We start from the raw sequence: 20,644 nt of genomic DNA, 5'->3' as shown, positions 1-20,644 counted from the left end.
ATTTTGCTGTCTCATTTATCCCAAGCATAAGAATTAAACACATGACGCACTCAAGCACCGCACACCAGTTTTAGTATACAACTTGATGAAATAATGTTGTGAAACAAGCCCCTCATTGGGCAATTAAAAAATTTCCTGACGTACATCGTTTCAAGCAAGCTTCTCCTTTCACCCCAACTGACACTTAGATGCTAACTTTAAGTGAAGCTAATGGAAAGATCAGTAGTAATGAGTACAAGATTAAAATTTAATATTGTCTTATGACATAACTTCTAACTGCCTTCTTTGGGCTGCTCTTAACCCTATCCCCAGACAGCCTTCCCAGGCGCTGTAAACAGACGCATTAAAAAGCTGAAGTACCACTTAAACTAATTCATTTCAGGTAAATAAACCCCTAGGTACACCATCCTGAAAAGTGTGAGAAAACCGCATTTAGTAATTCACTTTATAAATCTGCGAGCTCCAACCCGAAGAGGTTCCCAAACTTGTATTTGCTTGCATATGCCTTCCTTCAAAAATATCCATCCAGCACTCACTTCTCCCTTTTAATGAATAATTCTAAGAAAGACAATGCTCAAACAAAGGCAGATGAGATGGGAGATGAAGAGAGGTAGCGTTCAACTCAGCCTTACACAGGAACAAGTGGATTCTTGCCTCCAAGACAGGGACTCCTGATGAATTTTAGAACAGTGGTAGCAGTCCTGCTTCGAGTTTCAGTAAAAGCTTCAACAAAACATTTATAGGTGACTGGCAGCACCCTGTCCTACCCTCCCTCCTCCCAAAACACTCAAAGCTGTACTCTATTTCTTCTCCTTATCCTGAGCAAGTAAGTGTACATCTCCTGCATCATCAACAAATTAGAGACAAGCCTCTGCCAGCCCCCTCCCACCAAGCCCCTAATAATTCCATCGCGTTCTGGGAAGAGAAGCCTACAACAATTAAAAAATAAAAAAGCAAAGCCATATGAAAAAAGCACATAACAACAAATAAGTATTTCTCCGTACTTCCCTCTGCTTAAAAACTTACAGGATTTTAATGCACTTCAACTAATTATGATTTCTCCATTTCCTACAAAACGTGACAGTTTCTGCCCACTGGAACGCAAGTCACCACTAATAAATATCTTCACTGGAGTGAAAATAAACAGCAGGTGGAAACTAAACACTTCAGTCTTACAGAGATAACAATGCATTCACTCTAAGAGACAACAATATTAAATACCAATCTTTCAGAAGTCCTATAGGCTTCCTTTCACATATGGCTAGGTAGGTTTGGCTTTATTCCCAGAGAAAAGTTTTTTTGAATCCCCCCAGACCTCCCTGGAGGATAGGGCTGCACGGCAGGATCTAAGGTACCGCAGTGCCACGTGCCGGTCAGGCCGCTCCTGGCAGCCCCGAGCTCAGGTACGCCATGCGCCCAGTCCCAGCACCCCGGGGTTTTACGCAGCAATTGCAGAAAACAGCAAGTCCTCTGCAACCACCTTTCTGCAGTCTTGCGGTGCGCTACAAAAATAGCGCCGAGTAGCTAGGCTGACTCTAGTAAAATACACGGTGCTCTCAAAGGTGAGAGACTTGGCAGGAGTTGAAAATACTTAGAATATTAGTGGCAAAGCTTTGAAAAACCCTGAGCTGTATTAAAATATGCTGGTTGCTAACAGATCACAAAAAATTTCACCAATATGCAGCAAAACAATGAATCCAGTTTTCCAACCGTTCTTAAAATACTCACTTTGTTTTTTCATAAAACACTGCCAAGGGTTTGGAAAAAATTGCAAACATAGTCCCAATCACTGAAGGCAATGAAACGTGGCTGATGATGTTGTGAAGAATAGCAAGAATTGAAGGACCAACAGAGACCAATGTTTCTGAACAGATTTCTTTGGAACTGAACACATGGAAAGAGTTTAGTAACATCACCAGGAGTTTAAATAGAGAGGCAAGCTTTCCAAGGGGTTCCTTTTTCTTCTTAGACCAATCTGTAGGTGCCTGTGGAGCTAACATTAAAAAGAAAAAAAAAATACATTTTTCTCCAATCTAACCAACACACATTACAACAAAACACATCTGAACTTTCTGTCTACGTGAGAAACAGAACTTTGATCCCCAAACTGTATCTACATACAAATAGTTTAAAAAGACATACATTTTTAATGCATAATTTTATCATACTGCTACAGATATGATTCCTATTCCTCTTATTTATATTTATGGTCGGTCATACCAATGGCTATACTTCCAAGTATCTTTAATGCCTACTTGCAAAAGGACAGCAGCCACTCTAGAGATCCTAGCTGATACACAACTTCTGGAACAGGTGAGGACAGAAGGGCAAGTATCAAGTGTTATTTTCAATTCCAGATGGTTTTTGTCAGTAACTACTCAACTGCTCAACAAATAGAAAAGGTCTGATACTCAAATATGCATATGGGATTATATTTTGAGTTCCTTTTATGAATCCCTTCAGTGCTTAGATGTCATCACTTCTGCACCTACAAAAACTCTAATTTTCAACCAACTCTGGAAAAAAGACACAGAAAACCCCAATACTCAAATATTTTCTTACATCTGTTTTTTGGCTGAAATTTAGTACCGTATGGTGCAAAGTTGATGCAGTCAACCATAACTGACATAATATGGGTGAGACCATCCATCATTGACAACGTCTGAGGAGGAAACAGAAGTCATCAGCAAAGCCCAAAAGATCAACAGCAACAGAAAAAAAAAACCAAAAAACAAACCCACGCTGGCCATTCAGGACAGCAATATAAACAACATTTGAATTTAAAAGTGGATGAAATTTGTCTGCATTATCAGGTAAGACTCAGATAAGATTACGTTTTAAAATACACACAACTACACACGCTGAAGTTTTCCCATTCTATACAAAGAAGACATAAGCATATAGATATACACACACACACAATCTAAAGCAGCAAAATGGTAACAATCAGCTGTAAGAAGGTGTTAGACTTAAGAAGATGCATCACAAGTATAAGGTTCAAGATACTATCTGTCTAGCAAAATTTGTTACCAAGTGTCAGTGTGTGCTTCAGTTCAGTTACTGTACAAAGCTTGATTTTCAGAAAAGTCACTGCAGGTGTAACAGTAACATTGTCATTAACATTCAAGGAAGCACAATCAATTTCTAGTACATACAAAAAGATGGGTCAAGCTTCCCCCGCAATTAATCACAAATTCTTCTAAATGAAAAAAAAAACACATTGCTTTTAAAAGGAACATTGCTATTGTGGGCCAAAAAGCAGTTTAGTTTCAATGTGACTTACATACTGAAGCTCTAAATTGTTTAATAATTATTAATTTTTGAAAATTAAAGTTTATCATCAGGATACAGCAACATCCAAGGAAGTTAAAATGATGTAATCCTCCAAATTCTATTTTTTTTTTCTTATCTGTTTTTTATTTATTCCTTTCACGGTAGTTTTTCAAAAGATAGTCAACTTGGAAGCACAAAGGTCTTATGTTCCGAAGCTAACATTCACTGACACCTACAGACACTGTCTCCCCACATGATGTGGGCTTGCAAACAGGCAAGACAGATAACGTAAAGGCTTTCTCCTTCAAAACCTCTCTTTTATAAAGCTTTAGAAGTCTTTAAATTTTCCCATACAATGTTGATGGTACCAGGAATGTAGCAAACGATGCCCTCTGAACGCTCCCTCCTTTCTAACCAATGTCTGGTTTTGTGGCATTTGTTAACTCAACCTGAAGTATATACATTATATATACACACATTTCAACTGGACAAATCGTATTTACCATGATGATGACATTCACTAAACCGGTATTACACTAAACAGTCAAAAGACAAATCCAAAGACCACTAAACTGCTATTTTAATATTTAAGCTTTATAATAACTTTTACTCTTTCAGTCTATTTCTAGATCAACTTCAACTCCTGTTAGCAAAAAGAATTTTGTTATGTCTTTTTCTAAGTCTCAGCCAAAACACTTTAAGTTATAGGAAGTACTACATTAGAATTTACAATAGGTTCTTATATCTAACTTAAAAATACATCTGCTTAAGTATTTATATAGTTCAATATTGCTGGTTTATACTCACTACTGGAGTTTCACCTTCTAGCCCAGATATTATTTTGGCACAAAGTTCTTCACAGCATAGGTTTTCTTCTGCTGTTGCAACTAAAGCAGCACAGCGAGCAAATGCTCTATACAGGTCTGACCAAGTGCGCAACAAGGATTTCATAGTTGGCTTTAACAACAGAAAGAAAGAGTTTATAAATATCAATGTCTGTGCATAGAGATAAAAGCTTGCTTTAAGCTTTCTTCTTCTGTCAAAACCTATGTCACTCAAGAAATCCAACCCTGGAGCAGTGGCCCAATGTATATACGTATTGGTAACTAACTCTGAGATTATCACACAGTACTTCATAGATTTTGTAAAACCCGCATTGTTTCTAGTCAACATTATGCAGTCACTCTTACCTGTGGAAATTCCTGAACAGGGAAGATATGCGATACTGGCAGCAGCAATGCACTATAAACAGCACTGAAGTTGTGTTCCAGGGCATCACCCTGATTTACTTCATTAGTCTGCAACGAGAAAACCATCTTCTGGTTAAGGAAGCTGCAAAATTTTAGTGACAAAAGGCTGTTCTAAACACATTTATTTTGTACGTAAAAACTGTGCAAGCCCAATTGCCAGTGGCATTTTGAAATAAGCTATTCTCAGTTTTTTCAACAGTTCAAGTTGATCCCACTCTCTAGAGAGATAAAAAGCACTGTTCCTTAAGTCCAAAATAACTTACTTCCAGGAATAAAACCAACCAGTTAGAAAATACCATGGTTTTTTCACTTCAGCTTCTGTAAGTGACGACAGCAACCTACTTAAAGCACCCAAAACTTTCTTCATAAATTCTAAGATTTTTAGGTCTAATGACTACACAAGGATTCATTCAACTCCTACATTCCAGCCCATGTACTCTAGTAAGTAACCTGCAGAACCTGTTAAATGTTAAGTTTATATGGCTTCCATTAAGGCTTCCAATTAAGAAGTCTAACATTAGTAAGAAACACTGTTCTAATTACATCCTAAACATCCCAACTTGGTATTTATTGTATTTTCACATAAAGCAAACAAGCGTCTTAGTATTTACAAGTGAAGAGGTCCTGAAGGGCAAGTTTCCATCCTTCATAGCAGCAAGACTATGCTGAGGAGCGAAGGCTTGAAGCACACCTATGAACATGTTTATCATCTTGAAAAAGGAGAAAGACATTCCCAACACCATATGGACACTGTACTTACGAGTGATCATTCTTGTTCACTGGAATCACTTCAAACCACACCTTGGATCACTACTCCACTATTGCCCTTCATCCTACCTCGCTGCAAATGTTCATACTCCAGTTAGGGACTTTGTAAAAAAAAAAAAATGCTGCACACGTTCCAGTTTCACAAATACTACGTGATTTTACCATCACTTCAAGACATGTAATTCCAAAAAGCAGATTAAGATAAAAGATCAGCACAAAGTTTCGTGGGGGCAGGTGGGAAGAGAACAAAAAAGCTACTATACCCGATTAATCCATTCAGTTAGCGGATTCACAACGATACTCCACATTCTCCAAAGATGCTCCTTATTTTCCACTTGCTTTGCGCTCTGATTAATAAAGCAGATCACAGACTCGCTGAAAGCCAGTGGAGATGTAGGCCCGGACAAAACATAACCCGCAAGCTTTTCCAGAATTACAAAGAATCTAGGGAAGAAGAAAATACATTTTTCAGCTGAAGTTAGGGGAAACTTCCATAAAGTCTTAAACTAAGGGAAGCTCGTTATAAACAAAGACTACCACATACCTCTCATCCGTTACACAGCATTCCAGAAGGTTATTATGGAAAGGCAGCTGAATTAAGAACAAAGCTGGTGTTCCCTTGTAAGAGAAATTTAAGAAGTTAAAACAATATATATGTTGATCAAAAGAAAAGGTTGCCTCATCTACATATGTATCTATATACTATATTTAATGCTAAGCCAGAAATTTGCAATTATTAAAAGTTGTCAAAGATTGTCAATTCTAACACTTCAAAATAAAAATGGGAGGCAAAGCTGGAAACCTAAGCTTCTGCTAGATCCTGGTCCTTCAGCAGAATACCAATTACACTAGAGTTGTAGCAAAAAACCTGTTCCGTTTAATACTTCCTACCATTCTTTAAAGTACTTCACTCTACCAACTTCAGCACATTTCCTCAAAACATCAGTTTTCAGTATATAAGTAGTCCTACACAGTTTCACTATGCAGTCTCCTTGCAACTTGTATTTTAAATCATGACCTCCACATGAGAAACCCTCTTTAACTATTACAGTACTTTCAGCATATCCCTTTTTAGCTACAGACAGTTACATGACTCATCAGAAGCGAGGGCTGAAAACAAAGTCTGCATTCTGGAGCAGAGAATAATATAATTTCCTGAAAGATCTGGACCTCACGACTTATGAAGTGCTGTGTATGTTTGTGCAAATATGACATCCTAATGCCTTATAGCATAAAAAAAGAGTTCTGGAATGGATTCAGACTTACATTTAACAGATCCATATCAGCAACCTGATAAGCTGGGGATCCCAATACATTTGGAGGCAATTCCTGAACAGTAATATCAATGAGGGACTAAGTAGGGGAAAAGAAGAAAACATATGTAAGTATTTTTTTCCTAAGGGCTCAAATATTCTAACAAAGACTAAAAATAAAAGCAAAATTGGAACAACTGCTTCCCCTTATTAAAAAGATTCCATTGTGAAAGTAACTGTCCTTTGAAGTGGAAGGTTCTGGCAGGAGAACCATGTACCAAATTCTGTGAACATTGCTGAAAAATCTGAAAAACACTTTTAAAGAAAGAAATCCTTAAGCAACACAATGCCATCTGATGAGAACCGGACCACTTACAGTTTACACCACAAGAGTTTACACTCTGTTTTAAAGAGACAATTCTGATAAGTTAGATGCAAGTGGCTGCCACCAATCAGAATCTAGACCACTGAAAAGAAATGAGAATTAGAACACAGACAAACCCTCCCAACTTACCACTATTTTCTGCACAGTTAGAGAATTTGATCTAACAATGTTTTTTAAGGCCTGGAGCAACATGGTCAGTATTTCCGACCCTTGCTTTTCTTTCTTGTTTCCTAGAATAAAACATAGTTACAGTTAGAGGAGAACAAAGCAATGGTCACTGACCATTGTTTAAAACTTAAATATAATCCACTGTAAGATCAAAAAAATTCTATGTGTATTTATAAACATACACCAAATACTTAATAGATTTGGATACCAAGTCTCTGCTCTGAGGAACAGCACAAAACTCTTCAGTTTTATTAGTAAAAGGGAAACACCTTTGTATCATTAACAACTTCAATTTTGACACGCTAAAAGAAGTTGAGAAATTTTGAAGTGCGTCGTTTGGATGAATACATTTCTCTTATGCTTCTCAGTTAGATCTTTCAATACAGAAGATGTCATTATTAAGAATGTTCTGGACTTTCAAAGCCTTTACAGAGCAATGAGCACTTCTTTTAAAAACAGGAAACAACTTACTTCTATACATCTGTAAAGACACTATACTATAATATAAAATATAATTAAAGAAAAAAAGGCAGCCATAATCACATAATCAGTTCGATTTTGTATTTGTCACACAAAGATGTAGGCATCATGAAGAATACCAGTTGTTGCTTCAAAAACAAGTACTGATGAAAAGTTTTACCAGCAATGAAGCAAATACTACTTAAGGTCTAGTCTTAAAAAAAAAAAAATAATTCTCTAACTGGTCAGCAATGACAAATTAAAAGAATACACTTTTTACCTGATTCAATAGCTGTTTTTACATATCCATTTATGCCCTTCCATATAACATTCGGCATACAATCTACAAGATAGCGTAATATTTTTAGTCAGTTTGTAATAAAAACAGCAAACAAAATAGCAGTTAAAATACAAACTGTGTTAAACAACAGACGATGATGTAACCAAAGCTGATACAAGCTTTCAAACCAAGTCAGACCAGTTCTATTAACGTCAACACCGGCATATTACAGAAAGTGGTTATTTTTAATTCGCTTTCCCTCCCCCATTTCATTTTCCAGAAAATAAATCAAATTTCACCACTGAATTCTTACCAGGAACTTCTTTTCCAATTGCAATAAAGCCATCCTGAACTGCATTTATAAGCGTGCTGGCATGCTTACAGAAAAAAGAAGGGCTACTGATCAGTGGGTGCTGGAGAGGCTCTAGGAGAACAAAAAAACATGTTCTGTAAATCTGTTATTTTGAAGTCTACTGGTCAGATAAGCCACAAAAACAATCAAGTATATATGGTACTTACAGCATTTAACGTAAAACTAACTTCAAACATTCAAGATGACAACTGTTTTAAATATTTAAAGCATTTTGTGCAAACAGATACCTTTAAATCCAACAAAACTGGCAATTTCAGATTATGTGAAAGTACTTAAGAAAATATAACTCATTACCTAAACTAAGTACAAGTTTGTTTTGCTTAGCAAAATCTACAACTTCTGGTCCCATGAAGAAGTGAAGCAGCATTTCAATTCCCAAAAGCTGAATGGAAGGAATTCTGCTGTACTAGAATTCAAGTTCATCCTTGGTGTGGCTGGACTGGCAAAGGGGTAGGGACCTAAGGAAGGAGAGAAAAAATTACATTGTTTCATATTTCACCTGCAGTCAAGTGAAAGGAAAGATCCAGATCAAAATCCCACAGTTAACATGAACAAATCATAGAATAGCACTGGCTAGAGAGACCTCTGACAGCCAGACAGATATCTAGCATGCACTCCTAGTAAGCAGGGTTTAACATCTTCCAAAGATTGCAAAGTCTCAGACATCAAACTTTATTTTGGCAACAAAACACTCCAGGGAAGTTGTGGTTCTGGAGCAAGTTACATGCTACTCTGTATAGTAGTTATAGAGTAACTCTATCGCTATGAAAGAGTTTCCATTAGAAACTTTTACACTGAACACAAGTTTAAGAGGTCTCATCTGCAAAGCATTTTGACCAACCTCAGTTATTATCTCACAGAACTAAGACGGACTTTTTTTTATAAAAAAAAGAAGAAAGGAAGATCTGCACATCTAGGACGCTGCCACAAGGTACTTGAGGCTTCTAATTACAGCCGTCTAGAATTACACAAGCTGCAAATGCTAGGCTTTCCATAGAGTGAAGAAAAAGAGGCAGCTCCTTAGCTCAGGCGTTTAGATGTAACGCTCAGGTAGGTGTGATTTCATGTGTATTTGAAATACCAAAATTACTGATGTATTATGATCACTGGGCACTATTCAGGCAGAAACTGAAAATGCTATAGAAATGAGAATGGCATCTATAGATAGCATGTACATCAATACATGAAAAACTAAGTTTCAAAGCAGAGCTCCCTTGCAAAAGAGAACACAATTCAGGACATTAAAACTGGTTCTCAACACAATTTGATCAGCAGAATTTTGTAAACTTCACACAGTGATTACAACAGACAAATTTTCTCCAATGTAAACCACCACCCCTGAGCTCTCCAACGAACATGCAGAAAAATTACCACTTCCAATAATAGGATATTGCAAATGACACAGCATAAGCATGTTAAATAGCAGATTACTTTCTGCACCTAGAATATAGCTGGAAACTGGCCTGTACTGTAATACCTGATTTCTGTGCAGGGATTGCTGACACTAAACTTTGGTTGGCTGGTAGACGTGAGGGAGTTCCTTGCAATGCAGCAGAAGAATCTGGACTTAAAGTACTCTGGATTAACGGTATGCAAACCTGCAAAGATATTAAACCTCAGTGAAAACAAGTGTGACGCATACAAGCCACAAGGAACTATACATTTCAAATATCACATAGGCTGTATGGCTTTTCACAGCACCAGTGTTTCAGAGTTTCTGGGTACTTATAACAGTATTTTTAAGATGCTGTATAAAACATGCATTCTGAAACATGAATTAGAAATGGCTAGATTAAACGAAAACTCCTGTTGGAATGATCCAACTGTACTGCATCTGAAAAGGTAGATTTTTTTCTTTACTCCTGAAGTTTAATCTAATGAAATACAGAAGCCTAATAGGAACATTATGTTCATTCCAGTTACGACACACTTGGTTCATTTTCCTCTCTATGCAGCTTTCTAAATATTTTTGTGATCTTTTCAGTATGTTTTCGTATGGCAGACTTTCCATAGCATACACTTGCAAAGTGAAAGGACAAATCCTTACGCAACGTGCTTATGTTGACTAGTGCTGTGAACTCACTGAAGATTTTCACCAAGATGCCCATATGACACAGATACATTCTCAAATCTTTTGGATTTAGAGACTGCACGCAGAGCTGCGAGTGCTCCTGCTATATATAACACAGAGCATGCAAATATGCAAGTCAGATTTGGTTCCTTAAGACAGTTTTATTTTAACAATAAACTAGAAAAGGACACAGCAGGTACAGAATAAGTTACAGTAACAAAGACAGGACTTAGCTTCCCACACTCAACATAGGTTAAGTGATTACACTGCGACTGTTTCCAGTCGTGTTACCTGTTCAAAGTTTGCTGGCAGCTGAGGTCCCAGCCTCATGAGTAAATACCACCAGACCTCCAGTTTTGTCAGTGCCAAAGCCTCTGTTCTCACATGGATCGAGCTCAGTGGTTGCATTAGCAATTTCAGCCGTTTAGCACTGCACAATATATCTTGAAGACAAAAAACCCCACATTTTTAGGCAAATAATTAAAAAACAGAACAACAAAAAATTTTTAAATCATTAGGTTTTTCTTAATATATTTTAGCTTAAAATTCAATTAATGACAATTTTCAAAACTAAAATACATAGTAAATGCACCTACCTTTCAGACTATTTTACTGCTCTACTTGCTGTCTAGAATAACCCTGGAAATAGCAAGTATTTCGATCCAATACCAAGACTGAAATTAAATCTACTGAATGCCAACATAAACAGAAGGAAATTCACTCCCGCTTGCTATGTTAAGAGTCCTATCTGCCACAGCAAAAGAAAACCCCAACACTTAACATATTTGTGCATCACCACTCGATGAGAATGAATGACCTCAAATACAGTATTGTGAGGCCGCAAATGAAGCGGAAACAGCATAGCATGTCTGGACAGAAGTCTGCTCAAGCCTATGCAAGTGTTCAAATGAAGAGAAAAACTTCTAGCCAGCTCAGCAACATCAGAACCTGTCCACCTGCAATTCCTAAGAAACTGCTGACAGAGACTGCTTTTCCTTTTTCCTACTAGCCATACTGGAACACACACAACGAAGATCAGTTGTGCCATGGACTTAACGTTCTGATAGGATCGAAGCCTTTGTTAATTAGTTTATGGGAAATGATGATCATAACAAGTGAAGAGATAATAAACAAATTAAAATGACAATTCAAGCTTAATTTAGCTAAACTAAGAAACATCCATGTTTAGCTTACTCTTCAGAACACAAAGTAAGAAGAAGCACAAACAAGGTAAAAAAAAAAAGTGTTTTGACACACACTAGACTTAAAATACTTGTTCAGGTCTCAGTTATACCTTTAAAGCAACTTCCTTTAAAACTCCTCTAGAAGAACTGCTCTTCTCCAATAAATCCACACAGTCCAAACTAAGATCTACAGAATGTCTTATTCCCTATTCACTGCTGTTCAGATCAACTAAAGCATTACAAAACAAAGGGTTGTTAATTTTATTCTATTCATTTCTCCTAGCAGAAAAATTAGGATAGAACTACTGATCAAACTGTCACTTTTCATTAAAAAAAAAAAAAAACTTGAATTTTATTTACGTATATACACACAGTATATAGCACTATGAATCTATACACAACACTACCTATAAACCACAGATATACTATATGTGCAGCCAGTGGTATGTACCATAGTACATATTCTCTTCCAGTTACATAAAGTGACAGCAGTCAAAAAAATTCAGGTTAACTTTTTTTCAAATCTACCTGGATTCAGAGCAAAATTATCTATTAGACTCTTCCATGCAATGAAGGCTATTTTCTTTACCACTGGTGAGCCACTACGAAATCCAAGTTCTTCCAGTTGCAGCAAAGAGTTGATAAAACTGCCACTACGATGCAGAGTCTGAAGACAAAGAAATTCAGAATTAAGATATTTATGTTGTCAAAAATCCCTTCCCTAAAGATCCATGACTGCAAAACTTAATGCTTTTCTGCTTACCTTTCCAAGTAATTTGACAAACAGCGGCCATAATTTTAACACATATGTCTCATTTTTTGTAGAAAACAATTTCTGAAGTTCTGAAATTAATTTCTGCAGACAGAAAGAAACATAATTTCTACAAGAAATATATTCATAATATTCTAAAAACTATATACTCGTACCAATGTCTGGAGACACAACCAACCTGGAACTATGCTATTTCTAGATCAGAAGGATTTAATTCTGTACCACATAGCATTTGCTGGTAAATCAGCTGAATATTCCTAGCATCTAATTAACTTCTTAGTTGAAGTTTATGGTTGGTATCAGTTATTCTGACAGTGGTAACCAACAAATCAAAATTAATTTCCTTAAATACTTGTAGTCTCTCTAACTCTCAAGTCAAAACACACTGTGACCCTAAAACCTACCTTGTTTGTTTGGGGTTTTTTGTAGACATGCTTAACTTCATCAGCAAATAAAGCAAAATAAATAAGCCTACAGTTCTGGAAGTGAAAGCAAACATTAAAAGCTTCCTCAAAAAGACTTGCTGAATAGGGTGGAGAATCTTCTAATGGACAAGGAAAATGCTCAGGTACTCAATGCCTTTCTTGCCTCCCTCTTTACTCTCAGGCCTCCAGCATCCATTTTCCATTACCTTTGTTGCTGGGCACATAGGTACTACCCACGGCAGAGAAGAACTGAGCTGGGGACTACTTAAGTAAACTTGACATATACAAATCCATCAAACTCTACAGGGTGCATCCAAAGATGCTGAAGGAGAAGGCCAAGGACACAACAAGGCCACACTTCTTGAGAGGACACTGCAACTGGCAGAGATCTCCAATGACAGGGCAGGGCAAGAAAAATTTTATGCCAACTTCTAGAAAAAAAAAATGCAAAAGAGAGGATCTGGGGAATTACAAGCCAGCCGATCTCACTCCCATGCCTGGAAAAATTATAGAGCAAATTCCAATAGGAGCCATTTTGTAAAGAAGAAGCCGGATGCTTCAGAGAAGTACAGAAACAAAGGACCGAAGGTAACAGACAAGCTTTAACAAGCCAAATCCTACTTCAGCAAAAGGACTTTATTTATTTCTACAGTGAGGGTGGTTAAGCACTGGGAACAAGCTGCCCAGACAGGCTGTAGAACTTCCATCCTTCAACATATTCAGACCTCAACTGGACAAGGCGTTGAGCAAACTGGCCTTACCTTTGAAGCTAGCCCTGTTTTGAGCAGGAAGCTAAGCTAGCCACAGAAGTTCTGCTGATTCTAGTTCAGTAAGCAAATTCTCTTTAAGAGACAATTCAAGTTGAATGATATTTATAAGTTAATGCTATCAAGACAGGTGCTTAAAGGTCATTTAAAAATAGCCTTTTTAAAAAGTTATCTTCCGGACCAATGATTCTCGTCAGAAACCTTTTTTCCCCCCACACTGGTCCTATATTTACAATGCTGTTACATTAATTTTTCTGTTGAAACTGCTGTCATCAAGAAGCTCCTGTCAATGCACAATAGCTTTTTGCTGCCACTATCTAGACCATAAATAAATTTAAAACACCCCCAACCAACAAACCCCAGTTACTACTCCTGCTGCCTCTAGAAGAAAGGAACAACATTTCCACTTACTGTGGTCATTAGGTGCTCCGTGACTGCGGCTACCTCTGTCTGTTTCTGGAGGAGCAGTGGCATGCCCATCTCCAGAGCAGTGGCACCTCGTAACTGCACCTTATGAGCTGAATGGACAACCAGAGGAATGATCAGTTTTGCCCACCTCACAGCCTCTTCTCCCATCTCGGCTGGAGCTTGCTCCATTAAGCTAGATCAAAAAACAAACAAACAAACAAACACCACAGGTATTACAAATCTCCAACAGACACACTGCTCAGACATACAGAGATAACTTTAGTATCACAAAAAAATGCTCTAATTCAACATACGATTTATAGAAAACAATTTTAAACAATTTTTTTTTATTTTTCTAAACAACTGTATTTTGACAGTTCACTTAAAACTGCAGCCCTGAAGTGTTATTTCAGACAAACCTCCCCAAATGCAGAACAAACTGACATTTACAATTGTCCTTTCTATTCTACCACAACTTTTTAGTCAAAAGAGTTGAGTTGAGAGCGGGAAGGAAACATACCATCACTTCATTATCAGTGAGCAAGTACAAAGTTTGCCTATTAACCATCCATGTGCGTTCTCAGCAGTCCAGACCAGCTCCTACAGGCCACGTCTGCTGAAAACAACACACGCCTGCTTTGAGAAAGAACCCAAACCCTGAAGTAGCACTGGTTGTATATTAGCCTAGTCAAGTGTTCTTATCTTACTGCTCTACCACTGAGCTGCTAGAGCACAGTGTGACAAACAATTCCATGTGTTCACACCAGCCCACACAGAAGCCAATGGGACTTTCAGAAATGGGAGAACCCGGCATCTATTCAAACCAGCTTGTCTCTAAGTTGTGGAATTTTGCTGGAGTCCTCCTTGGCACAGGCATGTCAAATCCCCATCACTACAGCTTACAAAGGGTTTGGTGTACCAAGGAAAACTGCCGCCTTTCAAATAATTTTATGACAGCCAGAGGACAAGCACTGCTTAAGAAAATGGTTTTCCATTACATCTGTCAGCAGCCTCACTTCTGAACAAGAGCATTGTCCTACCACTGCTGTCAGTCAGCCCAAGACCGAGAATCTGTTTAAAGTTTATTTTCAGGTATAGCTCTTGCTTTTAAGGATAACTATATTCTTAATAAACACACATAAAATTATAATATATGTATACAAAGTCACTAAAATAAACCATTTAATAAAATGCATTATTTTCCAGAAACAATTGTCTACTGAATTTCAGATTTTCAAAAGTGGAGTTAGTGTACAATTAGCCAAATGCAAGAAGTTGCTAAATAGTACGTAAATTACAATATACAACTTCTCTGCTACAGAGAATGAACACACTAAAATAGAGATTAAAAAAGCAAATAATTACTGCTTTAACAATTGGGTTAAAATGGGTTTGCAGTTCAAATTAGGTGCAAAAAGGTTGGAGAAGGCTTAAATAAAAGTAAAGATATAAGCTCAACATATTTACTAATAAAGAAATTAAATTAGTACTAAGTAAAGATAAAATTTGGCTATTCTAGCACTGCTGACCAAAACAACACATTCATGGTATTGGTCCTAAAAAGTCGCCTTTGGAATTAAACAGTACCCTCAGCAGTGTTATGAGAAACACTGCAGTAAAATTTGCCAAGCACCACGGAGACATTTTTAAATAAAAACCCATAAAATGGCTGAGAACTTCTCAACTGGGTAGGTTCTCAAAACAAAAGCCAGAATGTAAGAACATGGCTTGAGAAGCGCACAGGAGACTTTGGAAATAATTCCCAATAAGCCATTAAAATGAAAGCAACAAAAGTTTATCTGAATATTGACTACTTTCTGTGTCAGAATCAATTGCCTTATTATCATTAATGGAGTATTTTGCAAATGAATCTGTCCAGGAGAACCACTGGCAAAGACACAGAAACAGAGACAGCAGCACACACAACTTCACTCTGTACTACTGACTGTAATACAAAACACTGTGGGAAAACAGTCCTGAACATACTGAACAATTCATAGAGCATCCAAAAGTATTTTCTTTAGAATTCTTAGTGCCACTAAGATTTTTGTTTCAATAGCTTCCCAAAAAAACTCAGCAACCAAACAACTTAATATTGCAGTGCACGTACCGGATAATCACATTTAGGACTTCATATTCAACCACCATAGACTGCACATCTCCTTTAGTAAGTATCATTTCCAGCGTAGAAATAATACTGGGCACCTGAGGAAATAAGAACATCAGAGCGAGCACCTAAATATAAACATTTCCACGAGGAGCTGGAATTATGAAGTTTTGTTTCCCAGGACTGTGCCCTGGGTTTGCATTATGTTTGGTCTAGTTTTAAGGTTAGAGCTCTGACCAAAACGGAGGATTCACAGTGTTTCTCCCCTATGCTGCGTCACTAGTATTTAACAGAACTGCTCACATTGCAGCTTCTCCCTCAAGAGAAACAATAATTTGATGGCTCTTATCCCTCTGTAGCTGCCCTTACAATTCTTCCAACAACTTGGGCCCTATACTTGGCTGTCAAATTTGATGGAAAAGGACCTTCAGATTGAAAAGCTACTGCGTGGGGAGTGACCAAGAGATTGCACAAGCCTCATCTCCCTAGGAAATCAGGCCACACAAAAAAAAAGCAGAGAGACTTACCTCCGTTTTAACTATTTCAGAAGGAAACACCTGCTTAGAGATCACCCAAAGCGCCCGAGTGCGAGTGTTTTTGTCGGAAGTTTTTACAGCAACGCTGATCACCATGGAAAGCAAGTCTCGTATTTCAGTTGCTGAAAGCAGAATGCAGAGCACTGAAATCCCGTTCAGGCAATTCTAATCACCTTCTTAACAAGTTTCAGGTCATTTTGCTCAGTTAACATTACTAAAGATCCACTCAACTAGAAGTCCCAATGGACGCAATTTAACGTCTTCAACATTACTTTTTGGCAACTGTGCTGGTTTTAGCTGGGATAGAGTTAATTTTCTTCATAGTAGCCAGAATGAGGCTATGTTTTGGATTTGTGCTGAGAACAAAGTTGATAACACAGGGATGTTGTAGCTGTTGCCAAGCAATGCTTACATTGAGCCAAGGACTTTTTCAGCTTCTCAACCTTCCCCTGCCCTCCCAGCTTCTTCTCTAGAAGAAGATGAGGAGGAGAGACAGCCAGGAGAGCTGACCCAAACTGGCCGAAGGGATATTCCGTACCACAGAAGGTCAGGCTGGGGGAGTTTCCCAGGGATTGCGACTGCTGCTCGGGGACTGGCTGGGCGTTGGTAGACAGGTGGTAAGCAGCTGCATCGCTCATTTTTCTTAACGTTTTGTTGTTGTTGTGTTCCTTTTCATTACAATTTATTAGTAGTACTAGTAGTATTTGTATTATTAGTATTATTATTTTAATCATTAAACTGTTCGTATCTCAACTCACGAGTTTTCTTACCATTTTCCTCCAATTCTCTCCCCCATCCCATTGCAGGGTTGGGGGGGGAGTGGACTGAGTGAGTGGCTGTGTGGTGTTTAATTGCCAACTGGGGTTAAACCATGAAATTTTTTGGCCTTTTCTCTCAAAATAAACTAGGAAAAAACCTCAAAATGTATTCATATACAGATACTATTAATGTAGCACATCTATACTTCCCATAGAAGAAACCACAAAACCATAAAACTAAAGGACACTACAGCTAAAGATTAAATATTTGATTATACAAAACTTCTTGGATTTCAAGTGAATTTAGCAGCACTTTTGTCAGTTTCAGTGCTACACTGACACATACCAATTCATTTTAGGGTCTACAAGAGGCTTTCTCAGTAGAAGAACTGAGAGAAAGAATCAATTTCAATTAACAGAAGGGCGGAGTCACATGAAAAACATGCCCTCTGCACATCCACACATACAATTTTGTTCTGTCCTGTCAGAGGTTGTTTCTCTCCAATAAACGTCATTCCAGAACATTTGTCCAAGAGCATTTAAGGCTTTTCAGTAGAAAAAGAAAGAATAATCGACAGTATGCCATTTATTGTTACCGTTTGAAGAGTCGCTATAGACTCTGGCACCATCAAGGCAGCACGTAACAGCCCAATCACAATACATTTCCTTCTGCGCCCACAAAAGGCACCCTGAGCTTAACCATGTCCCACACACATGCAGACAGCTGACACTGAGCAGCTTCTGACCACGTTATTGCAACTGGATATGCCTGATGCCTGGAAAGTGTAACAGGTACCTCCCAAGGACCAGCCAACGTGGACATTAGCTCTCCCCTATCAACAAAATCCACTGATTTTACCTTCACGCATAGCCTCAAGTTGTCAGCACCAAAAAATTTTGCTAAAGGGATTTAGCAATGTCTAGGAACGTAGGCTATAAGATTTCGGATTACTTTAAACTAGTTTAATTTGAAATATTTGCCAGCACAATATTTGAGGTTGGACTAGAAGAGCTTTAAAGATCCCTTCCAACCCAAACCATTCCAGGATTCTACAGTTTAATGTAACAACCAGGAATAACCAGGTAAAGGCTGTAAAACACTGGACACACTACTATGCATGCCCAAATTCTACAAACAACAACAAAAAAAGGTTCTTAATTTTTTTTCCACCTAGACATCCTTTTGATCACTAATTCCACAAAACTAATTACAGTACCTAACTGCTACCAAAGCACTTAATGAAAGCAGAAGTTAGTAAAACAGTACTAGCATAACAGCAAGAAAAAAAATAACAATTTTTTTTGTACCAGATGGAATTAGTGAACTGATCACACTGCTCACACTAGAGACAGAACCACTGTACCACTTGGGAACTGTAAACTTTGTCAAAACTAAAGTATATGCTAACAAAGAAATAAAGAAAGAAGTCTTTTATATATATCTACATCTATACACACACACACACATTACTAGCATCCACACTGAAGTTTCCTTGCTTACCAGATAATTCAGAGGTAATCTTTGAATTAAAAACGCAGAATCCTAACGCCTGTAATGCTGCGTTACTTAGCTCTGAGTTTGGACTAGAAATGTGTGCCTGAAAAAAAACAAATACATAAAGTGTTAGCTTACAGAAGTAGCTGTGAAGTTATTATCTTAATACCAACACTTCTGCTCCATGAAGAGAGAGCTGTCAAAACCAAACATTTGATGAAAAATGCACTCACGTCGGAAACCCTTCTTGATTACACACACTCCAAATCAATAAAACACTTTGAGGTTTGGAAGACATTTTTATGCTCTGTAATTTAGACATCTTCACTGAAGTAAGTTCTAAACATCCAAAATTCCCTACTTCTTCGCATGTTATGTACTATCACTTAACTGTCCAATTGTTTTTAAACATCTAAAAGAGATGGGGAAAAAAAAGACAGCTAAGAACAGTCTTTATATTAATCTTCAAAAAAATTTTGACACATTGCGTATTCCAATTCCCCAAACTGTTTCTAAAGGCAGACAGAACTGCTGGATCTTTTCTGGCTGCAAGATCAGCTTTGACCACATAACACTGCCTCAACAGATCCAAGACCCTCTATTTTATTTTTTCTGTAGTAACTTCTAATAACACAGAAGATATATTTTGCCAACAACCCCTTACTGCTATGTCACTAGCTTGAATTCTTATTAAATTAACCCAAATTCAAGTCCTACAATAGCTGCTGACCTTGACCACCAAACATATCTTTGTTCACTGAAGCGTACAAAATGGAATGGAAAAGACATACCTTAAACACTTTACAAAGCTGAGGAAAGTGTTTTCTGACATCTGCAGTGAATTCTTTGCCTTCGTCAGCTGTCAAGCGACTTTAGGGAACAGAAGGGAAAACAAGCAATATTCACAAGTTAAACATTTTATAATTGACATAACTTTAAACTTCTAATACACAATTCATTATCTAGTACAGAACCATTTCTTACCTTAGAAAGCTAAAAGACAACACTGAAGAAGTTACGAAAAAGAGCAACAATGCCACCACACAGTTAGTCTGACATATCAGTAAAATATTGTTATAAAGTACACATGTCCCAGTATATGGGAAAAAAATGAAGTGACTAGTGACCCACTCTGTGCTTGTGTAGCATAAAAAAAAAAAAAAAAATCAGGGGTTTTCATTTTTTGTCAACTTTTATAAAAACATTAGAAGTTAATATGCAAACTCTAAATGACTGCTAAAAATTACATAGATTTTCCACAGAAATACAGAAGCTTAAAAAGCACACTCCTCAAAAGCAGTTCTAGAACACAAGCTCCCCACTCCAGGAAAATCCTGGTTTGACAACTAGCAGCGATGACTTTGCACACATCTGAAGAACATCCATACAGAAAAACTATACTTATCCTATAAAACGTTAACTTACCAGTTTCACACAGCAAAACCACTATCATATTAAATGCAATCATCCAGATTGCACCTAAGAAATCTGTTGTTGCTTAATATTATCCTTAAGTCAGGATGGGGGTTTCTGTCCGTTATTACTGGAAGCCTGTAAAATCTTACAGTGTGATCAGGATCACTGATATCTAAGCAGATACAGCTTTAAAAGTTACTACAAAACTAACAGACAGGAACCCAAGGGACGTACTGATGGAAGAAGATAATGCCTTTGCATATGTATGTTAACAAACTCGAAAGATCCAACTAAAAGCAGAACTCTAACCTTTCCCATCGTACACCTGAAATGCAAGTCTTCTTTCAGCAGGGAAAAAGTTACTATTTCCCAACATTCCCTCGCGCACATCCGCGGTCTCCCCAGGAAATCCAAAAGGAGAGGCTCTGGGATGAGCAGACACCAAAGGGACACCCTCCCTCTCTCCCGCCTCCCCCCGCCCCAGCTCGCACGTTTC

The 20,644-nt window shown here is 37.7% G+C and overlaps 1 protein-coding gene across 1 annotated transcript in view; it reads right to left on the bottom strand.

The window, feature by feature from the left end:
• Positions 1-19,602, bottom strand: part of RIF1 (replication timing regulatory factor 1) — a gene marked incomplete at its 5' end in the record, with an annotated part of 28,647 nt that extends 9,045 nt beyond the window's left edge. Inside the window, 21 exon segments of the mRNA XM_010075667.1 lie at positions 1,729-1,993; positions 2,563-2,662; positions 4,081-4,230; positions 4,464-4,571; positions 5,555-5,735; positions 5,836-5,909; positions 6,558-6,644; positions 7,059-7,159; positions 7,837-7,899; positions 8,150-8,260; positions 8,504-8,608; positions 8,611-8,667; positions 9,687-9,807; positions 10,572-10,723; positions 11,993-12,131; positions 12,228-12,320; positions 13,840-14,029; positions 15,947-16,041; positions 16,471-16,601; positions 18,739-18,835; positions 19,524-19,602. Coding sequence (XP_010073969.1) covers positions 1,729-1,993; positions 2,563-2,662; positions 4,081-4,230; positions 4,464-4,571; positions 5,555-5,735; positions 5,836-5,909; positions 6,558-6,644; positions 7,059-7,159; positions 7,837-7,899; positions 8,150-8,260; positions 8,504-8,608; positions 8,611-8,667; positions 9,687-9,807; positions 10,572-10,723; positions 11,993-12,131; positions 12,228-12,320; positions 13,840-14,029; positions 15,947-16,041; positions 16,471-16,601; positions 18,739-18,835; positions 19,524-19,602 — 2,499 coding nt within the window.
• Positions 19,603-20,644: the final 1,042 nt, after the last annotated feature.

This window comes from Pterocles gutturalis, unplaced genomic scaffold, assembly GCF_000699245.1.
Source record: "Pterocles gutturalis isolate BGI_N339 unplaced genomic scaffold, ASM69924v1 scaffold43637, whole genome shotgun sequence".
In the NCBI taxonomy this organism is placed as follows: domain Eukaryota; kingdom Metazoa; phylum Chordata; class Aves; order Pterocliformes; family Pteroclidae; genus Pterocles; species Pterocles gutturalis.
The sequence above is the reverse complement of the archived record's forward strand: the minus strand, read 5'-3'. Positions and strand labels throughout refer to the sequence as shown.